General features: G+C 41.8%; 3 protein-coding genes across 7 annotated transcripts; 2 read left to right on the plus strand and 1 right to left on the minus strand.

The window, feature by feature from the left end:
- Nucleotides 1–618: 618 nt before the first annotated feature.
- Nucleotides 619–6,099, minus strand: LOC123983045 (elongin-B-like). Of its 2 annotated transcripts, none has more exons than XM_046069155.1 (4): nt 6,081–6,099; nt 4,016–4,150; nt 3,681–3,789; nt 619–1,592 (listed from the first exon to the last, which is right to left on the minus strand). In XM_046069155.1, the coding sequence occupies exons 1-4, from the start codon at nt 6,081–6,083 to the stop codon at nt 1,480–1,482; spliced, it is 360 nt and encodes a 119-aa protein (XP_045925111.1). In that variant the 5' UTR covers nt 6,084–6,099; the 3' UTR covers nt 619–1,479. The 2 variants fall into 2 exon arrangements, with proteins under 2 accessions (XP_045925111.1, XP_045925110.1); XM_046069154.1 differs by lacking the exon at nt 6,081–6,099 and adding an exon at nt 5,020–5,174.
- Nucleotides 4,311–9,414, plus strand: pkmyt1 (protein kinase, membrane associated tyrosine/threonine 1). Of its 4 annotated transcripts, none has more exons than XM_046069150.1 (9): nt 4,311–4,778; nt 5,170–5,271; nt 6,076–6,491; nt 6,852–7,089; nt 7,202–7,481; nt 7,574–7,680; nt 7,770–7,942; nt 8,274–8,494; nt 8,673–9,414. In XM_046069150.1, the coding sequence occupies exons 2-9, from the start codon at nt 5,250–5,252 to the stop codon at nt 9,055–9,057; spliced, it is 1,842 nt and encodes a 613-aa protein (XP_045925106.1). In that variant the 5' UTR covers nt 4,311–4,778; nt 5,170–5,249; the 3' UTR covers nt 9,058–9,414. The 4 variants fall into 4 exon arrangements, with proteins under 4 accessions (XP_045925106.1, XP_045925109.1, XP_045925107.1 ...); XM_046069153.1 differs by lacking the exon at nt 5,170–5,271 and adding an exon at nt 5,706–5,812 and having other exon boundaries at nt 4,312–4,778; XM_046069152.1 differs by lacking the exon at nt 4,311–4,778 and adding an exon at nt 5,706–5,812 and having other exon boundaries at nt 5,253–5,271.
- A 304-nt stretch (nt 9,415–9,718) lies between these two features.
- On the plus strand, nt 9,719–12,219 carry LOC123983099 (zinc finger protein 79-like). Its single transcript, XM_046069226.1, has 3 exons — nt 9,719–10,015; nt 10,341–10,530; nt 10,634–12,219. The coding sequence occupies exons 2-3, from the start codon at nt 10,341–10,343 to the stop codon at nt 11,512–11,514; spliced, it is 1,071 nt and encodes a 356-aa protein (XP_045925182.1). The 5' UTR covers nt 9,719–10,015; the 3' UTR covers nt 11,515–12,219.
- Nucleotides 12,220–12,242: the final 23 nt, after the last annotated feature.

Here is a 12,242-nt window from a genome sequence, read left to right on the forward strand (position 1 = left end):
TTGGACCCCTGTTGACTCTGAAGTTCCCATCAGCAGACCTAGACACCAACCTGTACCTCTCTACTGGCCTACTCCCTGTTGGTATTAGCTAATTTGTTGAAACACAACTTTATTTAGGAAAAACCTCCATGTGACAATATACACTGTGCACAACATTAACATAATAAATGTGTTACATTTTGACACAGGGCCATCAGATTACATAATTACACGCGATAAAGCCTAAAGAATGATATCTGTCCTTAATAAAGTCCAATGTGTGAAACTTAAAATTATAAAATGCAAACTGCACTTTAGTGCTCAAATTTGATGTTATTCACTTAAGACACTTTGACATGGCACAAGTAGGAAAAACTAACAACTGAAATGAATTTAGCTGCTTTGGTTTCGGGGTCCAGTTTTGTGCAAGTTGTCGGCTTTTATTGGGACACCTGAATATAACAGAGCCATTACTTTTGTTATTAATAATATCTGTGGTTTTCCTACCAAGTCAAAATGTCTTCTGTGAAAAATGCCTATAGCCCTGCCCAACGTCTTTAACACTGACCCCTTAAATTCTGTTATCTTCATTAAATTTTGACACAAACATATGTTTAAAATAAAAACCAGCCACCAGTGTAAAAAACAAAACAGGAAAAACTTTTAATCAAGCAAGCTCACAGTTACAGGCTATGTTCATGTGATTAGGGGAAGGTGCCACATAGATGTTGGTGACATGTGGTGACGTACGCATTGTTTTTCAAAACCTGGGTTTTAATACCACAAAACTATCCTCCTGTGTATATTGTATGTCACAGACAAAATGTCCTTTGACCAAAAAAAAATCCCTCTGGTGTCAAAGAGGTACCTGCCTTTGGTCTCAGTGCATGAAACATACAACAAAGAACTGACAAGTAAAACGACGACAAAAAACTGAACAGAATCATTATAAAGACTTTCTTGCCTGGTATGAAATCAAATCAGAAATGTACAACAAAAATTGTGAGAATCTGACCAAGTAAACTTGTCAGTTGAAGGTTTATCTGTGCCTTTGTTTTGAACTTCCCGCAGTTTGCCGATGCAGACTCCTTACCTAGTCATGGTACTTAAAGAGCACTGTCACACAACTTCACCTTTTCCAAAATATTAATGATAATAATTATTATAACTCACACATACACACAATCACACTTTCCAAACCAACTTCCCTCAAAAAGTTTGAGCCAGTTGGTGCTTAAGAGCAAAGTCGAGGAGCAGAACCACATGTGATGTGGAAATCATAAAGAGTTTTAAAAAATGATTTGTGAAGCAAAAAGGGGGGGTGGGGGGGTGCTGGGATGATAGCATGAAGGTAACATGGATAGGCTCGGTTACCTATAACGTCCCCATCCATCAACTTAAATTATATTACATATCCTCCACCCCGCTACTTCTCCACTGCAGTTAATCCACACACCCGCTTCCATCCTTCCCTCCATTGCTCGTTTCCTCTCCCTGTCATCACTGCACAGCCTGTTCGTTGACGGTGCTGCCAGAGTCTTGAGGCTTCATCACATCTGGGAGCTCTGGAGGGCTGGAGAAGGCCTCAACATGCAGCTGTTCGAACATCTCATCTGGAGGACAGAGGAGACAGGGAAACATTAGCTCCGCCGTGACAGCAGAGTCGCATGTGGCTACATCAGTCATGTCTCAAAGCGGCTGCAGTGAAAATTATCTTTCTGGGTGGATTCTCCAAAGCTTGAAAGTAAGAACTACTCTGGTTAATGCACAAGGAACTTAATCTTGAGAGTTAGGTCATTTAAGGCACCACTTCAAGTCATGGTGATATTGGTCACATGTGAACTAGTTTCTCTCTTTTCTGGAATAAGTGGTTACGTCATAAGCATGTTCCTACTGGCAGCTCACATAGTATTCTTGGTAAACCCAGAACGCAAAATGATTGATTTGATCAAATCTGGAAAGCAAAAATCCATGATACACGAGCTATGAATCATATTTCATTCTTAAAGACAGTTTGAAGTCCAATTCAAAAAATATAAAGTGGTATATATTCCTAAACCCTCTTGCTGAAGTAGCCATGGCTTCAGGCCACACTCAAGCTTTTACAGCAATGTTCGAAAGTCATACAGGGACAAATCCAATGCAGCAACTAATAAACTAATTATTATTTTCATAGTCAACTAATCTGTTTATTAGTTATTTGATCAGTCAACTAGTCACAATTACTTTTGTCACACCCTAACTAAACCATTTAACTAATTAAATATCTTCAAGTGAATTAGTGATCTCCAACACGCAGCCTAACTAGCTAACGTTACCATTGAGTGAACAAGGTTTACTATTTAGAATGAACAAAAGTATCAAAGCCTGGGGAAAAGAGAGGGTAGAAGACAAGACAGGTTAGGCTACTCCTATAATTTACATGTTTGCTAACACAACTAAAAGAGCGTTCTCTTAGCCAGCATTATCTATGAGAACTATTAAGAGGCTGCTCCAAGATAACAGCCAGGCTTTATCACCCAAAACAATAAGCTCACAATCTGATTTATTGCCAAGTAGGTTTAAACTTTAACTTTTAACTTTATAACAAAGATTTTTGCTTTGTTCCCAACAAAAGGAAATAAAAGCAAGTACTATAATCACAACTGTAACATTACACTAACAACATAAAGTCTATTTAGAATAATAAAAATAAAAGTCTCCTTTCATAATACTTCTGTAGTTTACTTTTCCAAAGTGCTTATAAGTTTGTGGAGAATGTTCTATAGGCTACATCACGAGCCAGATTTCCCTTGATGTACTTTAAAATGTTTTGACATTACTCAGATTGTAAAGACAGAATAACAGTGGTACAAACATTTCAAAAGAATCTTACAGTTACTGCTCCAGTGGTCTGAGGAGGGACCAGAGGGCTCTGTGGGTGTGACTGGCTGGCCGGCTTGCACTGCTTACCTCGTGGAGCTTCTCAACCCCGAAAACGTTTGACCACATTTTGGATTTGCCATCAACTTTCGTAAAACTGCCAATATTTAAGTTCTACATAGTTGATTTCTTGCCTCAAAATCTCTCAAAAGTGTACTTATTAATGAAATAGCATACGAAACTTGTAAAAACAAAACCATTCTGATAGCCTCTTTCTCCGTTGCTATCCGCTTCTCGCATGAAAGCTTCTTCTTCATGAGTAGTCTTAAAGTCAAGCAGTCATGGCAGAGCGTGGAAGAGATACTGCCCCAGCACTTCCTGTAGTGCATTGCAGTTAGAAATGAAAAACCAGAAATGTTCTTAATAAGAAGATTGCTATCTTTCCCTTAAATGGCATCTTTGTGACGATGCATCGACAATGAAGTTTCGCCTTCGATTACGTCGACAAATCGTTGCAGCCCTAGTTTCTATCACTTGAGACCTCTACTAAAAAGTTGCACAACCGAAGCTGAACTCAGTCTTCTTCACTACAGACAGTTAAAGAGCAGCGTAACACACAGTAAAATGATCAAAATCAAAAACTATCTAGATGGCACTGTACAGACACAGATACTGAGCTGATACGGATGAGTCGCAGTGACAGATATTTATAGCTCTCTACTGACAAACACACAGCACCTAATTAGAGATCTTGAGGGCCTAAATGAGATTGGTGCAGATTAACTGGAAACTAAGTACAAATGGTCGCCATCAATCATGCTAACAGAAAGTCAACGTACCATTTATGCGGAAGGCCAGACCAATTGTAGCTGGGGCCTGGGGTCTGGCAGTCTGGTTGGTGAATCCACAGTCACCAAGAGTTTTGCTGTCCTCTAGCAACTGGTCATCCTGTGAAACAAAAAAATAAAAAATAAAAAAAAAAAACATCACAGAATCCTCAAAATGTATGAATTTGCTTCACTGAAAATCAGGACATTTGCAGAGAATATTTTAGTCACCCTGAGGAAAAACATGCCACCTCTGTCATTAAGGACACATTGAACCTCAACAGAACTGTCAGTTGTTTGCTCAGATTTAATTAGGTGTCACTGGGTTTGCTTGGCCCTGAACTCACTTTGTAGAGCCTTTGGTCTTCAGGTGTTCGCTTAAGAATTCCTTCAACAATGCGCTTCAGCTCATAGACAGTGGTGGACTCCTTGGCATCTGTGAAGATTGTGGTCTTATGACGCCGGATCATTAAGAACACGTCCTGAAGGAAAGTGGGCAGAGAATGATAGGTTACAAAAAACACCTGTGTCAACCTGATTTGTTGTTTTATATTATAAAAATGAGGGCTTGATGTTGTTTCTGAAATAAGGTACTGTCAATTTAGGATGGGATCAAACAGGATAGCTGTGGCTCAGGTCATTTATAACCAGGTTAACTGCCAATAGCCCTATAATAGCCAATAGTCTTTATTTGACATGACATGTAGGCAATGCACGTCGTAAAGTTTTCAACTGTTTTTAACACCTTACTACTAATCTGTATGTAGACTGAACGTGTGATGTTAGCGAAGCCTCTTAAGGAAAGATTGAGAAAAGTGTTTTAGTTGGTTGTTTTGCCAACGTGTGAGGCAATTAACGCTACTGACAATTCATTGATTCATAAGCTAGCAATTAAAGTGAGCAGTGTCAAGCAGACGCAGATCTGAGCTAACGTGAAATTATAGCTAACACGAAACAGCCTTGAGATTTTTGAGTCGAAATTAGGCCTGTGTCAGCTAAATTAATAGGTCTTGTAGGTCTGACAATGGCAAAATACATTCAGCCGATCTGACCAGCATAACTGGGTTAGTTGGCTAACGTTACATCACTTCCAAGGTTAGCCAAGAAAAGGTAAGTAAGCTCGTTAGCTACGCCTGTCTTTAAAGCTAGATGGGGAGGCTAAGCTAACACAGCAAACTTAGCGTTAGCTGGCTAGCAAACACAAACTGAAATTAACATTTCTACAACCGAGAGTTTCGTTTCTTATAATGGCGTTAGTACTTTTAAACAACGCGCTAATAATTAATTCAATCAGTTTATCTCGGCGCCAATCTCACAAAAGGATTGATAATAATAATAATAATAGAGTTACCATTTCAAGTGGTCAGCTAGCTAGCCAGTTGCGCCAACCCTGTGTTGTGCAGCAGAACCCCAGACTGCACCGCTTGCGGATATTGCGCAATTCAGATATGCATTCAGTATTCACGGAGGGCAGGTACGCAACTCTCTGTGTACCTTTCAGAATTTGGCGCGAGGTGGTTACATGCATGAAGGGTGATTGATTTGGACACAACGTGTATCTGAACCCCACGGTTTTGAGGAATGTTGTTTATACCGGACGAAGGTATGTGTGTTAACGTTACTTAATTCTGCTTTACCCTACGCTGAACTGTCAGTTACAGTACGTTATTTGACTGTAAGTTAGCTTAGCTAGCTAGTTGATGTTGTTTTGTTGTTGACTGGGTCCGCCCTGAGTTAACGTTAAAAAATGTTTTGTGGAGGTGACATTTGTCAGGCATGGCAAATAATGAATAATAGTAACCTACTGCTTGGAATAAAGTAGACTTCAGCCATAGCTTATTCATCAAAGTAACAGAAATATATATTTTAGTTGAAGACTGACGGTATCGAAAGGGTGTTTACTCAGTTAACGTAGCTACGTACATTAGTAGGTCTGTTGTACCGGTTAGCGCCAACAGATAACAGGCTAGGAAGACCTGTTCTGCAAATGAGCTGACTATCAAAGGATCAGTAGGATTGTATTGATACTGGTTTTAGACAACCTGTCAAGCAAGATGGGAAGGATGTCAAATCTGATGGTGATAATTGAGTGTGACCAAGCTGGAAAGAAAAGAAGAGCCTCCAACAAATTTAGGTTTGCTAAGGTTTGTAACACAGATATGTTTAGTGCCTTGAAAGATTTTTTTTCTCTCTTGGCAGATCAATAACGTTAACAAGTGTGTTAGAGTTTAAATGAATAAATTAAATGGGAGTTTGCTTTTGTTCTGTGGCGAATCAGTATGACAGATTAGTTTAAGATCTGCATGGTTATGTGCATCAGTAACAAAAGTACATTAAGATTGGTATATTCATATTAAGTGTCATCCAAGACTGCAAGTGTTTAAACGGTTTCTTTTGAATTTTGCAGCTCACCATCTTCAAAGACAGGAACTGAACAGTCCTTGCACAATGTCCTTGGCAATTGAAACCACAGGGTCCCGGGTGCCGCTCCCTCTCCCGACCCACTTCTCTTACGCAGAGCAGTCCTTTTCCCTGAAAAAGCGCCGACTCCCTTTTTCATCGTCATCTACATCCAACTCATCGTACTCCTCCCCTGCTCGGCTCTCACATTCTGTGCCCCCGCTGCCACCATCCAAGGGATGTCCCCCTCTAAGCAGGATGTTCCCCCAGCAACCGTCACCCTGGACACCCCTGTCTTGTTCCCTTCGTAAGTCTCCCCCTCCAGATTCTGTATATGATCCCAGCAAACAGCAGTCCTATTTCAGTCAGTGCTTCACTAATTTGGGCTTGCTGGGACGAGGATCCTTCGGAGAGGTCTACAAGGTGAGCTAAACGATAATGACTTTGTATGAAAGCAATATAATACATATGCATGCGTTAGAAGGACTAATTTTTGTGAGGATGTTGTCATATGATACTCAAATTGAAGACACATTAAAACAAAAGCTATAATGGACTTTCTAGGGTGATAAATTTACAGTCTCTAATATGAAGATCAGTTAAAAATCTGTTTTAAAAATTCATTTACATAAAATCTTGACAGTTTGAACATCTGTTCTGTGGTTTTGTAATGGGGAAGCTCACAATACAAATTTAGACATCTCTGTAAGCAGTATTTTCTCACAAAGGTTGTCATTTGTGTGCATATAAGACGACACCTCAGTATTATCTGCATTTTTCTAGGTGCAAAGCAACGAGAATGGTTGGCAGTATGCAGTCAAGCGCTCTGCTCATCGCTTCAGGGGCAATAGTGAGAGGAACCGGAGTGTGAGGGAAGCCAGGAACCACGAGCGCCTGTGTCCTCACCCTCACATCCTGAACTTTGTGGCAGCCTGGGAGGAGTGTGGCCGACTGTACATTCAGACAGAGCTATGTAGCACCAGCTTGCTGCTCCATGCTGAGAACAAGCCTCCTGGCCCAGGTCATCTATTAGCTATAATATTTATACATATAATGTATGTACTTCTTGCGCCATAAAATTCTCAGACCCCTAGACATACTCACTCTCTTTCGTTTCAAACATTTGAATCCAGACGAACCTGCAGCATGGGCCTACCTGTGTGACCTCCTCTCAGCACTGCAACACTTGCACTCTCAAGGTTTTGTGCATCTGGACCTCAAGCCCGCTAATGTCCTTATTACTGACTCTGGTCGTCTCAAGCTGGGGGACTTTGGGCTGCTGCTTGAGCTCAAACAGAAGAGTACAGATCCTGTAGAGGAGAAGGTGAAAGAAGATGTCCAGGAGGGAGATCCCAGGTACATGGCCCCTGAGCTGCTCTGTGGGGAGTATGGACCTGCTGCGGATGTTTTCAGGTACAAATGCCATAAATGAGAAAATTAAATACTCTAATACATGTATCTGATTGAAATTGGTGCCTAAACGTTGTTGGTGTATTGTCATTTAGTTTGGGTGTGTCTATTCTGGAGCTTGCCTGTAATATTGAGGTTCCAAATGGTGGCGAAGGCTGGCAACAGCTCCGACAAGGCTGCCTGCCCTCAGAGCTGACCAGTGGTAAGAGCCAAGACTTTCTTTAATCCTCATTAATGGTTCCATTATGTTAATTGAAATTACTTTTTTACTTTTTCCATCTGTGTCTGCAGGCCTGTCAACTGAGCTTCAGGAGGTGCTGAGGATGATGCTGGCCCCAGACCCATCTGAGAGACCGACAGTCTCTGAGCTTCTTGCCCTCCCCTCTGTTTGGAAACACAGGTGGAAGAGGCGGGTCTATCTTATGGTCGCAGAGACAATGTTAACACTGGTGTCCCTCTGCCAGGTAAACCTTTTACACATTAGCGTTTGGAGTTTGGTTTAAATAATGAAACTGTATTAAACAACTGGCGACATGTCCAGGGTGTACCCTGCCTTTCGCCCAATGTAAGCTGGGATTGGTTTCAGCCCCCCACGACCCTGTACGCAGGATAAGCGGTTGACGATGGATGGATGAATGGATGAACTGTATTAAACATGTAGCCTTGCAAAAAGTCCCTTAACGTGATATCAATTGGCCCTCGACAATCAGCAGCCTTTTAAGTTAGAGGTGAAAACCAAGAAGAACCAAACCTTAAAGGTTACATTTTGTATTTGTCTGGTCTTTTTCCTTATAGATGGTGGTGTGCTTTGGGTGTAGACTCCTGTCCTCCCTTCACTTGTCTTTCCTTCCTCATTGGACTAAACCAACGCCCTGCACTCCTCCTAAGGATAGCTGGGACAAGGATTTAACCCTGCCCCTCAGTGCCATGCATGCTGACTCGGGAAGCCCAGGGGATGATGCAGTGTTTATGTTGGATGCCAGAGACCCAGAGCTTTCCCCCACCTTCTCACACAGGTAGAGAATCATTGTGTCAGTAGGATGCTGTTCTCGACAAGCTTGTTGCCCCTGCTCTTTACTCTGAATTTTATGTTATGTCCTAGAAATGTCTTTCTTGTACAGATATCCAGCAACAGCTGTTGGGACACTGCCTCTGCTTTGAGCTAAATGTATTATTTCTGTCCACATTCCACAGGGTAAAATCCAGACTGTCTGTGGAAAGCACGTCCACTCCTCTCCCAGGTTCGCAGACGCACAATCATCGAAGTCCTGCCCACACACCCACTCACTCAAATGTGGGCGACTGGTCATGTAACTTAGCGCAGACCCCCTCCAGCATCCACTCAAATGGTTCCTGCCACATACTGACACCCAGTGCGAGCCCCATACACGCAGAGCTCCACACAGGCACCATGAACAAAAACTCCACGCACAGCCAACAGTCTTCATCTAGCAAGTCCTCGCTGCAACGTGGTCACAACTGGCTCCGAACAGAGGAGGCTTTACCCCGACCCAACTTTGAACCAAAGAACCTGCTCAGTCTGTTTGAGGAAACAACTCTAGAGGGACAAGAACCATGAGTACAAGTACTGCCAGTTTACATTCAGGGGCAAAGTATTTCACTTTAAAAAGGTAAAGAGGACCTAACGTATGAATGTACCAAGTTTACTACTTAGTTTGTATGATCTGCTTTTGCCATATTGTAACAGTCCTACGACAAATTCTTGTGACATGTATTTGTAAAATAACTAATTTAGGAAAAAGGCTTGAATATGTAGTCAGACCTTTAAAGCACTTTTTATGTATATGTAAATGCAGTCTGTTGCTGAAATGACAAGTCATGATGTATTGTTAAATAAGTTATCATTAGCTTGGTGTACTCTGAGTCATTCACCTCATGAGTCACAAAAGAAAATAAAACATAGAGGAAAACAGAATATAAACTTGTGGAAGATGTTTTTAGTATAAGGAACTATTAAAAAAAAAAAAAAAAAATGTGTGTGTGAGACGGGTGTGCTTGTTAAGGTTCAAGCGAGTCAGATCGGCAATTTTCCCAATCAGGGACAGAATAACAGGCCCATGAAGGGGAAGGGATATAAACCAGAGGTACTTTTAAAATCAGCATTGAATGACTGAAGGTAGATTGTCATTTCTACTCAGGATGTTTTAAGGCTCTGTTTGAGTACCTACCAGTAGATGGCAGCAACGCACCTCACGCTCCCAGCCGCTTTAAAAACACAGGAAGGGGATGATGTGGGTGGAAATGTTTCGTGCACACAATACCCACATCTATCGGAATATTTATTTGCCAAACCGTTTTTTAGACTTGGTGTAGGCTTATCTTCTGTAAATGCTATACATATAAATGGCCAAATGGACTGCTGGCCTGCCATGACTGAGATCTGATTTTGCAGTTTAAATGCGAATAATACCCCAATTGTGAATACTGTAAAGAATGAGCGTTTTCATCTGGATCACTGCTAAATAATCTGGGATTTATCGCGACAGTATTTTTAACGGGACCACATTAGGTTGAAGGTATGCCGCTTTTCCGTTTGTTAAGAATCTGTAATGAATATCAATCCTGAGGAGCCCATCAGTTTTAGCCTATTTACCGCAATAGTGAGATAGAAACGGTTAGGTACGCTGTGCAATTGTGGTAATATTGTAAACTGTTAATCTGTATTTTTGCAGTATGCGATCCGTAATTGTATCATAATTGATCATTTGATAGTTGTTAGATCTGTAAGGGCAAACTCAAGTCATCATATTGTTAGAAAGCATGTTGCTCCTGCAAACAGCTCTGAAATCCACACACCGATCACCTTGTGTCAATTTGTTCTTAAATGATCAATCCATAAAGATGTCCAAAATTGAGCGCCTGAACGCCCGAGTGGAAAGGCTGCTGTCTAAAGCGGTGCTGGAGGTTCTGGAGGCGGTGAAGGAGACTGTATCGGAGTACCAGGAGAAAACTACCAGGACACAGAGAGAGAACCAGAGTCTGAAGAGAAGGCTGCAGGAGCTCCAGGAGAAGTTACAATTGGGAAGCAACGGTAAGGCAAAACAAAACCTGTACCCAGGAATATTAAGACTGTTTGGTAAAATGTTGATTTTTCTTCTTTTTTTGGTGCCTTGTCACCTTTTGTTGTCCTGCAGGAATTGTGCCACACATTTCCTCTGCAGCCCGGCTGGCTGATGCAGAGCTGCATCTCATGGATCAGAAACAGAAAGAGCTGGAAGATGAGGTTGAACTCACCCCCTCTGATAAGGACATTGCAGTCATTTGCCCCTCGTACTCATTTGAAGACCTTGATTATGAAGCATCCATCACATCATTTGCCACCCCCTGTCTCTCCCCTAGAGCTACGACGGGACCACATTTGGGTGGTGATAACATGAACCATACGAGAAATCTTAAAACTGAGACTGATAATCGACTGTTGGCCCCAATATCAAATCCTATCAGTGACCCTGTCACTGCAGTTACAATCTCTGAAAATGACCATGAAATGAAACTAGAGCCTACATCAGATGAAGACGCAATGCACGCTACAAATTATTTTTATGACGATGCTGGTACGAGCGCTACATCCTTACACAGACAAGCCAGTTCAGGACTCCACCATGAGTTAGGGATTGTCTTCAGTCCGGACCAAAATGGCATAGAAGAGACACTATCTCAGAGTTACAAGAATACAAACGGCGTTGGAGCAGAAAAACAACACGCCACTCAGATAAACACAAAAGTGGGACGTCCAGGATCAAGAGCGTTCCAGAAAAACATCCGAAAACACTACTACTGCTCGCTCTGCGGTCGCACCTTCAGGCACGCTGGCGACTACAAGAAACACAACAGGGTGCACACGGGGGAGAAGCCGTACTGCTGCTCGGTGTGCGGGAAGCGCTTCAGCCAGTCGGGCTACCTGACGGTGCACCTGCGCTACCACACGGGGGAGAAGCCGTTTGGCTGCAGTCATTGTGGCAAAAGTTTTAGTCACTCGAGCAACATGAAGAAACACCAGCAAACTCATCTGTGAGGCTGCTGTGTTATGTGCTAATTGTCCAACTCATAATATCCAGATGTTTCTACACGTTACTGATAGTTAGGGATGGTCAGTGACCGCGGTGAAGTTAGTTTTAAGTTGGATATTCGACAGACATTCACCCAGGATCCAGTTACGGCTTTTTAGTCAGTTCACCCAGTTACGGTTGTATAAGTGCGGTTAGCTCACCTCTGATTGCTCGCTTTTAACCAACGGGGGTTAGCTTAGGGACCATCAATAAATTACAATTGTGAAAACAGTGTTATGGGAGAATCATCATTTTTTTTCAATAGCTTCCAAGTCATGTGACGCAGGGACTTCAAACAAATGCCGAATTGTAGTACTACACTAGGCAAATGAGACATACCGCTTCATGTTTGATTTGAGTGCATATTTTATTTTATATTAATATTTATGTATATTTTTTTCTTCAATAGATTCCATTTCAAATGATTCAGGGACTCAAAACCAATGCCGAATTGTAATACTACCCATTACACATATTACACACCTCTTGTACAACTGCAGTTGTACCACAAAGAGTCAGTCATTTTCTTCCACAGCATTGACCAGATTTCAAAGAAACACTTTATTTACACAACGGACATTCCCAGTTTCCTTTCTTTGCCTCTTCATATTGTGTGCTGTCCATTTCCACACACTGAGCATGGAACCACCGTTCACAGCCATCACACTGGACCTGTGGAATTAAAATAAATCTT

This window comes from Micropterus dolomieu, linkage group LG14, assembly GCF_021292245.1.
Source record: "Micropterus dolomieu isolate WLL.071019.BEF.003 ecotype Adirondacks linkage group LG14, ASM2129224v1, whole genome shotgun sequence".
Classification (NCBI taxonomy): Eukaryota; Metazoa; Chordata; class Actinopteri; order Centrarchiformes; family Centrarchidae; genus Micropterus; species Micropterus dolomieu.

What these genes read in the sequence shown, in the direction of transcription:
- pkmyt1 (XM_046069150.1), top strand. Translation starts at nt 5,250, where the DNA reads ATGTTGTTTATACCGGACGAAG. An exon ending in GCCCTCAGAGCTGACCAGTG is followed by an intron (nt 7,681 to 7,769) that starts GTAAGAGCCAAG and finishes CTGTGTCTGCAG; the next exon opens with GCCTGTCAACTGAGCTTCAG. An exon ending in CACTGGTGTCCCTCTGCCAG is followed by an intron (nt 7,943 to 8,273) that starts GTAAACCTTTTA and finishes TTTTCCTTATAG; the next exon opens with ATGGTGGTGTGCTTTGGGTG.
- LOC123983045 (XM_046069155.1), bottom strand. An exon ending in AAGACCAAAGGCTCTACAAA is followed by an intron (nt 3,790 to 4,015) that starts GTGAGTTCAGGG and finishes TTTGTTTCACAG; the next exon opens with GATGACCAGTTGCTAGAGGA. An exon ending in TCTGGCCTTCCGCATAAATG is followed by an intron (nt 1,593 to 3,680) that starts GTACGTTGACTT and finishes TCTGTCCTCCAG; the next exon opens with ATGAGATGTTCGAACAGCTG.
- LOC123983099 (XM_046069226.1), top strand. Translation starts at nt 10,341, where the DNA reads ATGTCCAAAATTGAGCGCCTGAACGCCCGAGTGGAAAGGCTGCTGTCT. An exon ending in GTTACAATTGGGAAGCAACG is followed by an intron (nt 10,531 to 10,633) that starts GTAAGGCAAAAC and finishes GTTGTCCTGCAG; the next exon opens with GAATTGTGCCACACATTTCC.